The sequence below is a fragment of the Pleurodeles waltl genome, chromosome 1_2, assembly GCF_031143425.1.
Source record: "Pleurodeles waltl isolate 20211129_DDA chromosome 1_2, aPleWal1.hap1.20221129, whole genome shotgun sequence".
Classification (NCBI taxonomy): Eukaryota; Metazoa; Chordata; class Amphibia; order Caudata; family Salamandridae; genus Pleurodeles; species Pleurodeles waltl.
Window position 1 is genome coordinate 98,733,571 of NC_090437.1, and position 12,931 is coordinate 98,746,501.

General features: G+C 43.7%; 1 protein-coding gene across 2 annotated transcripts in view; it reads right to left on the bottom strand.

Moving 5' to 3' along the window:
• Nucleotides 1-12,931, bottom strand: part of DNAH6 (dynein axonemal heavy chain 6) — a 1,211,389-nt gene that overhangs the window by 1,075,773 nt on the left and 122,685 nt on the right. For both annotated transcript variants that reach the window (XM_069236637.1, XM_069236634.1), the window contains exons 6-8: nucleotides 9,000-9,134; nucleotides 8,534-8,657; nucleotides 2,882-3,020 (exon numbers count right to left, since the gene is read on the bottom strand). In XM_069236637.1, the coding sequence (XP_069092738.1) occupies nucleotides 2,882-3,020; nucleotides 8,534-8,657; nucleotides 9,000-9,134 (398 nt within the window). The remainder of the gene's footprint in view (nucleotides 1-2,881; nucleotides 3,021-8,533; nucleotides 8,658-8,999; nucleotides 9,135-12,931) is intronic.

Consider the following 12,931-nt stretch of genomic DNA (forward strand, 5'->3'; position numbering starts at 1 on the left):
TGCCTGCTTACATTGATCTACATATTAACTATTGTAGAAAGCACGTTGACAGATAACCAAAAACTAACACAAACGAGGAGAATTCCATTACTTCGTAAAACATTGCGAAAATGTGTTATAACTAAAATGTAAATATCTCGTATTTACATAGACAAGCTGCCTTAGGAAAAGATACAGTCTATCTCTATTGTAGAGTAGTTTGCAAGAAGAGATTGTATATATCTTGATGTAAATGCAACGTATGACTATTTTACAGTAGTTTGCAAGAGAAAACTAACTGTGATAAATGTTAATTCAAAAAATATATAACAATATAAGTGTGACCATATTTCAAACCCTGGTTGGTTATGGTACCAAAGTATTCAGTAGCAGGAGGAACAAGCACAATGGATATCACTGGTGATGCTTAGTGTATACAACAACTGCTCAACTTCTCAAGGAAATATCACCATCCTGCCAATCCTCAAAAAAGGGGGAAGAGATAATTACTTCCTGTCACAACAGATCTTCTTCCTGCTGCTAAAGGAAAGTGCTGATGATGATACAGCGAGCCAGTTGGTAAACATCAGCCAACATGCTTATGTATACATGTATACACACACACACACACACACATCAGGCGCAGCCCGTCCTTTAGGGCGAAGGGGCCATGCCTCCCACCTTTTGCACCTCATGAAGAGTGTCTGTCAGGCTGAAGAAAGGTCAGCCTGACAGACACTCATCGTGTTCAGCTTAGGCAGCCAAAAGCAGACATGTGCGATTTGCACAGAGTCCTGGCTGCCTGAGCTGAACTTTGCTGGGCTGAGGAGGTCACAGCCCCTATGGGCGTGACCTCCTCGGCTCAGCAAAGTTGCCTTGAGGCCCTCCCCTGGGTGACCAGGAAAGCGTCACCCATTGACTTCAACCTGGGCGCTTCAGATTTAAGCCCTGAAGCACCTAGGGCGAGTGTCAATCAGTGATACTTTGTCCCAGAGTGGGGTGGGGTGGGGTCAGCAGTCTCACTGACCCCATCCCACTCTGTGACGAGGCTAGGACTGCTGCCTTCCTTCATTGGCTGACCTAAGGTCAGCAGTCCCAACCCTCCTGGGACCTCCGAGGCTGAAGGTAAGTGTGTGATCTTTTAAAAAGAATGTTTGGTACGTGCGTGCATGTTTCAAATGTTATGAGTGTTGTTAATGGATGCGCGTGTGTGTGAAATAATGAGTGTGTGATCTTTTAAAATGAATGTTTGGTGCAGGCGTGCATGTTTCAAATGGTGTGTGTGTGTGTGTGTGTGTGTGTGTGTGTGTGTTTCCCGCCCACCCCCCTCCCTCCTAAAGCGGCCGACTGACTGACACACACACACACACACACACACACACACACACACACACACTCTTTATATATATATATATATATATATATATAAACAGTTTCATGTTTTAATGTAAAGTTCAATTCTTCAGATATGTTTAGTTCATTGTACATTCTAGGATATTTTTGAAAGTTTTCTTTAGGTGCTCTGATCACTGACAATGGCTAACAATTTAACCAGAGAGATGAATATTTGTTTTTAAATAGATTGGGATTTACCGCCAGTTGTTGTTCTTGCCTCGGCTTTCATTTCCTGAACTATATTTCTTAATTACATTTCTGCTAACTCAAAGACATGGCTGTGGCCTGTTACAAACAATAAATAATCACTTCTAATGCAGCTGCATCCAAAATATTGGTGTTATAAGTGTTCTCCTTTTTGAATATGTAATTTCAAATGGTTAGTTGTGGTTTTCCACACTAGGAGACAGTTGACTTCGGTTATTCAATAAAATACCTAATTATGATTAGATTTACTTTATATTTTGTATACACTATTTTTGGTTTAGATTGAGGTCCAGATTTACAACAACTTTTCAGTGGGTTTAAGTTGTTTTTTCAACACAAACCTGACACTAAGTATGAGGTTAGGATTTAGAATCCAACACGTATCATGATTTGCACTGGAATATAATCAGACATAACGCAAAGCTGTGCAGTGTGCTGCCTTGTATTACTTTGCGTCAAGGACCATTCCATGGTGGGGGAAAGGATTGTAGACAGGGCTTAGCACCAAAATCCTGCTCATCCCTGGGGCAGGAATGACGAGGAGAGGTATTTTGGTTTCTCATCGTTTTTTTCCCTCTTTGCATGCGTACAGCATAATATAGACCTACACAAAAGATGTGCTTCATGCAACGCAGACACCCTTGCACTATGGCACAAGGGCGTCTGCGTTGGCACGTGGCAGCATAAACTGCGCCAGCACAGAAAGAGAGCAAGCAGGACGGCCACACATCTTAATACATATGGCGCTGTTCTGCTGCTTTCTCTTCACATAACGCAGTAACTTTACTTGCTGTTCTGCATAGTGTGAATTGCATGAATATCTGGGTCAGAATTGTTGGTAGTTTCCTATTAGGAATGTTTATGAAAATACAAAGTTAACTTACCTTCAGTGTGAGAGTTAGCACGAGACACTGCCGACATGAATTGCAGCCTCTGCTGTTTTAAGTCAGCAAAGACAGCTAAACTGGAAAATTCTCCATGTTTTAAATAACTGCCTAATATTTTCATGCATTTACAAGTCAACAAGTGAACCTTAGCACAGCTGAAATACATAACTGTTAACAAAAGAAACATGAAGTAATAACACGTTTGAAAGTAAATGTCATAGACACGACATTTAAGCCTAAGCGTTCGAGGAAATTCACTATACAAAGTAAAATGAAATTACGTGGAAATGGATTCGGCAATTAGGGTGCTTTGGAAACCAGAATTCAGTTTGCAACAGAAATACATACAATCTTATCTATAGCAAAAGACAATGCTTCATAAACCGACAGCGTTTGTAAAAATGAATACTGACCATGTCAGCCTTTTACAATGCTCCCTTTTGTTAGCTTGCTCCGTGTAGGTCATTTTTTCTGACGGTTCTCCATAAAGGTCTTTTTCAAAATGGGGTAGTACAAGAAGATTGATGCCCATTTGTCCAGGAGCCATATTGCCTGTTGCAACGAGACCAACACTGACTTTCAACACAATCAAAAATGTAAATTTATGTCACTGCTGACTGTTAAAACCTACAACTGTTTCATGCAAACGTATTTTAGTACAGGCTTAAAATGTCCACAATCACTGTTATTACAAGCCAAGTTGGAAAAAAATACAAATTACCACTTAGGTGTAATGCTTCTTCCTCAAGATTTCACATTTCTTAACTTGTTAAGTGCAGGAACCTGTTCCATACTACAGTTATTGACTGCAACTAGTTGCCGTCTAGCGATAAATTGTGAGGATGACCAGACCCCATAGCTGCAATGATTATGTTAAAACAGGATAATTCTCTTATGGTTGTACTACTGAATATCATCACCAACGATATTATGGTACAAGAATATCGAGGGCAGAATGTTGATGGACAAAATATTGAAAGGTAAATGCATATAGCGAAGTATACATTTACTATTCCTAACTCATCATCTACATAACTTGATGTATGTACTCTGTAGGTACATATATGTGGAGTTAGATGTGGAAAATCTAGATTTATTTACCTGTCTGTGTTTTATTTTCCATATTCTGTCTTCAGTGGTATGTCCCATCTACACTGTTGTTTGGATTTTCAGGGGACACACCTCTTTGATTTGGAATATGACAGTGGCACTTTACTAACTAGGCAATCAAAATTCTGACAAGTATTGGAGCTACAATTGAGTAGTTCTTTCTGAACGATGCATAAAATATGTCCCAGTGTTTCACTATTTACTGGAAATTACTGTTGTAGTTTGAAAATTTATTTTGTTATTGTGAGTCATTTCTCTCTCTCACAAAAGCCCTTCACATTTACCTTTTACCAGAGGCAGTGGTTGGCTGGTGATCTCTGAAACTGATGAGCACAAATAGGTGACCAGAATCGCAGAGTGAACAAGCATTATTTCTGCAATTAGGGCATTTGGGTGCAATAAACCGGGGGCCCTAAAAGAGTCGTGTTCTTTTATATAACCGACCAACATTTCACCCTAGCAACGTTTTTTATTTATGTATTCCCTCCATAACCTTCCTGATCCCCATATTCACTCACCAGGAATCCTGACTGACTTCTGCTAAACGCATAAGGTGGCTAGAGCCTGATTACTGCAGCATGAGCATGGCAAAACGTGTGCACCACCTGCTTAAATGCTTCCACTTCATCCCATAATGAACTCGGACAGGAGCCCTCAGACATTGCTGCATACCTGGAGCACTGAGCAGCATGCATGCAGCAGCTTGATGCTGCAATCATTCAACCTGCCTCCAAACTGTTGTAATTGGTCTAATTCTCTGGCGGAGGACGAGACCAATGGCAACATGGAATTGCCTTTCACCCACTCCCACCTTCTCCGTATGGTACAGGCAGGGGTGGCAGATTCGCTAGTTCCACCCTCATTTAGTTAAAAGATGGGGGAAAGGCTGTGGGTGGGACCATTGAAATCTTAGCCCACCCAACCTGTGACATAAGATGAAAGGGTGAAGTGAGAGGCAGGTTTGGACCCTTGTCCCTCCTACAGACTCAGACCGCACTTATTAGCCCTGCATCCGGAGGGGGTCTTAAAATGCTGTGCTTTTGTGCTCCTTGCACTTGTGCCTTGCATTAGGGATCGGAGGGCTGAACAGGTTCATCCTTACCAAAAAACACACATGCGCAGTGGAGTCGATCAGATCGGCTGCACTGGAGAGTTACCATTAAACAGTACAGACGCCCATCCAGTCTTTTATCAGCCAAGAATCAATGTTGCAATTTAAGGACCAGAATCATAAGAGGGGTGAAACTCTCGTTTAAGATTAAGCCAAGAAGTGCACTGAGTGGCTTGGGCTTCTGAGAGGGGCAAAGAGCTCCTTGTTTCCCTGGAGGTTGACTCTGTTTGCTCTGATAGATGTCCTGCCACACCTATAAGGCAGCCACAGAAAAGATTTAATAATTAGATAACTGTCTCTACATTTATAATCTATGTAACAGATTCAGTCCCATCCATGTACAAGAATTTACTATCCTCACTGAGTAAAGGCAGGTGAAGGGAGAAAACAGAAAGCTTCTAAAATGATCTGTAGTTTTCAAGGCATAAATTTCAATATTGTAATCATGCCAACACAGATAGACCCCTCAGGATCATATTTCTTGATGAGGAGAAATCTCAAGAGGTTAGATAGATTATTCACATTCAAAAGTCTGGTTTTGAGTTCCACTGAGGACCTGTTGGAGATATATACACAAAAAAGAATAGTGAACAAGGTCCGGTGAGACCGAAACGCGTCAGGGGATTCCTGTTTGTTTGTTCTTGATCTCACTAATGGAATAAAAGTTAAAGTATTATTGGCACAACGACAGAGTGCGGTTTTCTCTTGCCAAAACAGAAAGAGAATTTTGTTTTCTGATATATATATATATATATATATATATACATATATATATATATATATATATATATAAAATAACTTTACTTTGTCAAATCAGTTGTGTTTGTTGTGTTTTCTTCACACATTGGTACCAAGGGGTCTGACACATTTAATGCTTTTTTAGACTAGCCTATCCATTTATTATATTGCTTTTTGTATAATACTCTGTGTGAACCATTGTTGCCTGTTATAATTGTATAGCTAGGTCCCCGTCGATTTAAGGGTTGCTCTTGTAGCCTGATCATAACTTTTAGAATGTTGGCATTTTCTTGCCTTAGCCATTCGGTGTCTGCTGCCTGTCTCTGATCACATTTCTGGGGAGTGGGACTGCTGGGTTTTGTGTATTCCCCCTAGATAGCCCCACACAAACGGAGCCTAGGTGTGACTTGATGGTTCATCTGTGACCTGATGTGCCATCCTGTGCAGGATGGGAGGGAGGAGCTGGAAACAGCCTCACTTACACATGAATAGGCTGTGTCCTTCCCACACACAAAAGGGCAGCATATCTCCCTGTAGTGAGTCTGGAGCCAGGGCAGGGATGACAAGGACCCTGTGTACTTCAAAGGCATGTCTTTGAAGTCTCCCCCATTTCAAAGGTCCAACTGGGTATAAGAACTGGACCTCACACACCATTACTTCAGTACACTTTTGGACCAGTAGATACTTTGCCAGGAAAAGGACTGTTGTGCTGCTGAAGGCCTATCACTCTGCTGGACTGCTTTTGGCTGACCTGTGCCTGCTGTCGTCATGCCTTGGAGTGAGAAGGACTAGACCAGAATCTCTCCAACCCAGAATACAGAGTGACTCAAAGGGCTAGTTAGCTGGCCTCCTGATCTGAAGTCTCAGGGGCATAACAGACATCCATTCAACACACTCCTGCACCTAGACCCTGCCATCGGTGAGTCTGTCCTACCAAATGGTGACAACCCAGTCCTGGTTCTTTGGGAGTGGGTCTATGTTGCTTGCTCCAATGGAGCTGGCACATCTTCTGCTGCGGGAGCAGAATCAATGCATCGCCTCTGGTGCATGGTGAAAATCAACACATCACCTCTACTGTGTGGGTCGGAACCAGCGCAACCAGAATATCATTGTCGCTGTACCTGGCATTTTGAAACCAGCATATCGCCTTCGGAACTGACACTGCAGTGCTTTTCTCGGTGCAAGATCCTCTCCTCCCCGACAAAGGAAGCCTCAACGACAATGCTGAAACTCCACAGTGCAGCCTCTGCACTTATCAGAACTGACGCATCTCCTCAACTTTCCAACACATCCTCGACGTCGACACATTAGGAACTTTCACCACAACCTCACCGCATCACGGAACTGATGCATCACTGCTGTTGCATGGAGAACATCTGCATCCCCTCCAGTGAGTGGTTCAGAATTGATGCAATGCTCCGAAACCAGGATTTAATGGACTTCGTTCAGTGGGGCTAACTGGGTCCCCCTTAGCCAGCCTGTGCTCAATCGGGGTTGGCCTGAGCTTTTGGCCCGGTTCAGCTCAACCAGATATCCTAGGTTAGTGCTTTTGGCTTCTACGCATTGTTTTACAGTTTATTTTGAAAAAAATAATAGCTGAAGTTCTACTTTATTTATTAAATTAAGCACTACTTTTCTAACCTGGTGTGGAACTCTTTTTGTGTGGTGTTTTATTGTTTGAAACTTTACACATTGTGTTCAGGTTAAGCCTAACTGCTCTGTGCCAAGCTACCAGAGGGTGAGCACAGGTTAATTTGGGGTTTGCTTGTGTCCTGCCCTGACAAGGATTGTAGTTGCGGCTTGACAGGGCTCATACCTGAGTCAACCAACTACCCAATTTCTCACACTTTCAGGATTACATTATCAACAGAACTGCCACCAAGAAGACCTTAAAATTAGAATTCTATTATTAAACCAGTGTTTCTGTTCCTAGAACAAGTAGATCCAGGGTCAGACTGTCCCATAGGGCAGTCAGGCACAACTTGATGTGTAGGTCTGATAGGTCAGTGTGTGGGCTGTGTTTTTTGTGGTTTGTGGGTCTTTTTTGTGGTCTGCTGGAGCCGTTTTTACTACTGATTTCCCTGATATTAAAACAAACATTGCCTACTGCAAGCTCAAATCCATGTAGTCTTCCATTCCTTGTAGAACACTTATATAACAGTTCTTTAAATGTAAAAACTTTCCTTCACTTGGAAGCATGCAGACAAAAGTACCGAAGTGGGATGTATATTTATGTTGCTATGCATTTAAAAAAATAACACAGTGCTGGGAGAGTGGCTGTAATCACATACCAGTGATAATAATTAGGAATGCAGTTTACAGGATAATGATATTTTCTTGTACTGTTTATTAGCCTGACTTGTGGGTTATATATATATGTATCAAAACAAATCCCTTTCAGGGTTAGAATGCCGCATAAATTATGCAAAAAAGAATAGAGAACTCTGGGTAGTTCCCAAGTTTAGGTGGAGAGCAGCTCTAGTGAGGCGCACCCTGCAACACCAGCGACACTCTAGATTTATCTCTGTAGATATGAGGCTTTCCTGCTTTCTCCCGGTCACACAAGAGTGCAGCAACTTTGGTTGCTGCGCTGCGTTGAATAAGAGGTAAGTAAATTTGGGCCAAAACGTGTGGCTTTGCTTTCAACTGCTGCGCCTCAGCCTTCTCTGGCAGTAGTGGCAACAGACAGAACAGACTGATGCAAGGCACAAGAGGGATGGAAGAAAAGCATATGTATTCGTTACAAAAGTCGACCTGATGCTTGTCTATCCCTAGCAGTTGTACTTGTGAAATGCTTCATAAATATGGATTTATTTCAAAGATAGGGTGGGTCTGCAGGTCATAGAACATATGTTCATTACTCAAGTAACATAATATACAAGGGAAATATATAAATTGTAATTACAATACATAAAAAATGGAAGTAGGCACAAATAGTTTATGTGAAGTTATGATTTACATCTGGAAACCCACGCATTATCTTTCCCACGTGACCCAGGTAGAGAGGAGTTTGATGTTTTTGCGTAGTTTAGAAGCCCCTGGCACCCAGGTGCCTCCTCGGGATCCAAGTCATACACTAATTAATGCAAAAGAGAGTAACACAAACCTGTATTTTCTGTTCCATAAAAGTAGTCATCAGGGGTGAATCCAGCTTCAAGTAGTGCAGTTCGACAAGCATTTTGGACTACTTCTTTGGCCAGTTCTCTGAATTCCGCCAAACGGCTTGCCACCTAAAAGGATGACACAAAAAAGACAAAGTAAAATAAGAAAGGGAAAGAAATACATGCAAAGGGGAACAGTAATTACATCCTGCTGTCTTATTACCTTCAAAGAAAGCAGCATTATTAACTTCATAAAAATTCTTACAAGAATCCTAGAAAACAACAGTATATGCATGAAGGACTAACAGTGGTTCAGGTAGGGATTACCTTGTCTTCCTACTAGAAGTCAAAAAGAATACAGGCTGTTCCCCACTTTTAAACTGGCTAACTGATGGAAAACGTTACTCAGATTATTTACAGAGGCAGCGAAAATATTTAAGCATGTAAAAAGTACAAATATGCATGTCTTACCTCTTCTAGCTGCTTGAACTGAATTCTTGTAAATTCCTGCAAAGTGTACGTGTAGCCACTTTCAATGCTGCAAAGTCCCATGTCGCTGATTCGGTAACACATTTCTTGAACATTTAGGACTGCAGGCCGCAAGGACTATGTGATATTCACAAGAAAAAAACATGTTATCATTTATCAAACAGATGCTCAATACTGCAAAGATTATATACTGAAGTCTACACTATCAATAACTTCCTCAAATAGCTCCCTAAAATGCTGCTTGTTGAATCACTACTCAAAAACAGTTAGCCTGTGGTGCATTGTGAAACACTGACCTAGCATCAGTTAGTTCTATGCATACAACCAATGTAACGTCAATAGACATCTATTGCATCATATATTTCTTTGCACATGTTATTCCAGACATTAAATGTATATTTCGTTGAACATGTTATTCTGAACGTAAAGTTTGCATTCGTCTGAATAGGTGCTCCTAGTAAAAACAGTGAAGGTGATGCAAAAGTGCAGGTAAGTGAAGGTGATATATACAGTATGTACAAAGGTGGCTTTAAGAAAATTATGAACTTCTAGTGGCTCCTTTGGTCCAGGAAGCCCTGAAATCTCATAAGGCTTCTTTATGTTTATATATTTCACTCTCATAGGTATGTTGACATTTTGACCCCGTTGTAAAGAAGAATCAAAGGGGGGTCATCATCAGGACAGTAAAATTCAGGCGGTAGCACCTAAACTCCAGTGTAGCAAGGCAATCTGGTGGTCAGGGACATCTTCAGGTAATGGGAAGTACCCACCGTCTGAGGTCAACAATTATCCAGTGGATGGTGTGTGGTCTAGGTACCACAGAGCACTGATCACGTATGTTATCCGGGGCTCAGGTTATTGATCAGAAAATTCTGATGGTATCATATTCATCAAGCCAGGGCAATCATCAGCAAGCTCCTGGAGACGTGTCACAATGTATTGTGTCTTATTTGCGTGTAACGAGATGAAGCCCACCATCGTAACTCCACTGCAGCGTATCTGGAGATCGTTATCGACTCCTCGAGATCCCCTTTGTGCTGAAACCGCCACCTGCGGAGACACTGTTGAAGAGCCCTCATGTGCCAATGTGCATGAGTGACCAACAGAATGCAAGAAGCGAATAGACCGAGCAGACATAAGACCTTGAGGACTGGAACAACCGCTCCATTTTGAAACATTGGAATCAACGCCTGAATGTCCTGAATCCGCTGAGGCGGAAGATAGGCCCGATTCAATGCAGTATCCAGTACTGCCCCTATGAACAGGAGGCGTTGAGAGGGCTCCAGGTGAGACTTGGGTACATTTATAAAAAAAAACAGACTGAACAACTACTGAGTTGTCATCTGCAAGTGATGCAACACACGCTCTGGAGACTTGGCGTTGATTAACCAATCGTCCAGGTAAGGGAATACCGATACCCCCTTCCTTCTGAGACTTGCTGCTACCACTGCCATCACCTTGGTGAAGACTCGAGGTGCTGAAGTAAGACCAAACGGAAAGACCGCAAACTGGTAGTGTTGCGACCCTACCAGAAACCAGAGATACTTCCTGTGCGACTTGAGTATAGGGATATGAAAGTAAGCATCCTGCAAGTCGACAGACACCATCCAATCCTCTCTGTTCAATGTCAGAAGTACCTGTGCCAGAGTCAGCATCTTGAATTTTTCCTGTTTGAGGAACAAATTCAGAATCCTCAGGTCTAGAATTGGTCTCAAACGACCGTCCTTCTTGGGGATCAGGAAGTATCTTGAATAACAACCCTGACCCCTTTCCTGCTCTGGAACCAACTCCACGCACCTTTTCACAATAGGATCTGAACCACCTGCTGCAACAACACAAGATGGTCTTCTAAACAAAACGAGGGACGGGGAGGGATAGGAGGAGGAAACTCCTGAAAAGGGAGAGCATATCCTTTTCTCACAATGTGTAGAACCCATGAGTCTGATGTAACTAACTCCCTCTCGTGGAGGAAAAGACGTAATCTTCCCCCTAAAGGGGAAGTGTGGTCGATAAAGGGGAGAAAACTAGGGCTGCTTCCCTTGTAGTTATCCTGCAGAGGAAGAGGATGATGCAGGGTGCGGCTGGGTGGCCCCTCTTGTCCAAACCTTCCCCCGCACCCTAAAGGATCGATATGGGAGACTGGTAGGCTGCTGGACCGTGGGCTGGGGCCTCCCACGGTAAATGGCCCCACGTCCAAACCCCCTGAACCTCCGAAAGGACCTGAAAGGGGTAAGAGAAGAGGCTTGCAGACCCAAAGACTTTGCCATGGCCAGACTATCTTTAAAGCGCTCTAGGGCAGAGTCCGCTTTATCACCAAACAGTTTCTCTCCATCAAAGGGCAAATCCAATAAAGTAGTCTGTACATCCGAAGAAAACCCAGAGGACCTCAACCAAGCGTGCCTCCTGGTAGCAATAGATGTACCCTTTGCCCTGGCCACAGAGTCCGTGGAATCCAGACTAGATCGGATTATTTGTTTTGCCGCAGCCTGAGCATCAGATAGAAGTTCACCAAATGGTCTCTGTACATCCTGCGGCAAGTCAGGAACCATAGCCTTCGCAGAGTCCATCAGGGCATGGACGTATCTACCAAGAACACAGGTAGCATTCGCAGCCTTGAGAGCCATGCTGCAAGAAGAGAAAGTGTTCTTTGCAGGTTGCTCCATCCTTTTGGATTCCCTGTCTGATGGAATCACAGGGAAGGAGCCTGGAGCAGACTGTGTAGAGCAGGAGGCCTGAACAGCCAGACTTTCTGGGGTAGGATGCTGCGATAAAAACCCTGTATCTGCAGGTGCCACTCTATATCTTCGTGCTACAGATCTATTCACAGCAGGTGAAGACACAGGCTTCTTCCAAATCTCTAATATGGGCTCCGTAAGAGCATCGTTGAACGGAAGCAAAGGATCCACGGAAGTCAAAGAAGGGTGCAGGACATCGGTTAAAATGTTTGTCTAAACCTCTGCAGCAGGCAATGGAAGATCTAAAATGTTTTCCGCCTTGCTAATCACTGTGTGAAAGGAGGCTGCCTCCTCCGTGAACTCCCCCAGTGAAGACAAGTCCCATTCCGGGGAAATGTCAAGCCCACTGGCCGAATCCAGCCCTTGATATTCTCCCAAGGGCTCCACATTCTCCCCCTCCTTCAACAACTGCCTTTGATACTCTTCCTCTTCTAAGAGTCTCAAGGCCTTTCTGTGTGACCTCAGTCTGGTCTCTAACCTCGGCGTTGACATAGAATTGGCCGATGAGATGCAGAACAGGAGAGGAAGTTTGGCTTTGTTCGAATCAGTCACTCGGATACGGCACCTGAGCGGATCCCAACGGCGCAGAGGAGACTTGCAGCTCCACCAACGGTGTCAACTGACAGGGTGATGAAATCGGCACCATAGGCCTGGAAGGCGACGTCATGGGAACCACGGAGCCTCAAGGCAACGTCATCTGCGCCGGTCCGGCACCCTCAGCCGGATAGAATGGCATAAACAGTGCCGCCTTTTATGTAGCAGGAGAGCCCAATGAAAATGCCAACTGACCCGTGGGACCAGTCAGTGCACCAGCAGGGGCCATCGCATTGAACATTGAGAACATGGCATTCAAAAATGCTGCCGGATCCACTCCCAGAGCCGGGAAGGCAGGATACCGCTGATCTCCATGTTGCACCTGTACTTGCTGAACATCAGAATCATGAGCAGCAGGTGAAAATCGAGGGCTGTCCGGAGGTGCCACTACCTTGAAGACGGACGGCGCCAGAGAAGCCTCAGGGCTCTGAAGTTGCGGAGTCACCGTTGGACTCACCTCCCAAGTCGCACGGCGCCGACGAGATGGAGACTTTGATCTTGACCCGCTCCGAGCCGAACGATGCAGAGATTCATGATGACGCAGTTTCTTATGTCTCTTCGAAGAAGCATGGGAAGAGGATCTAC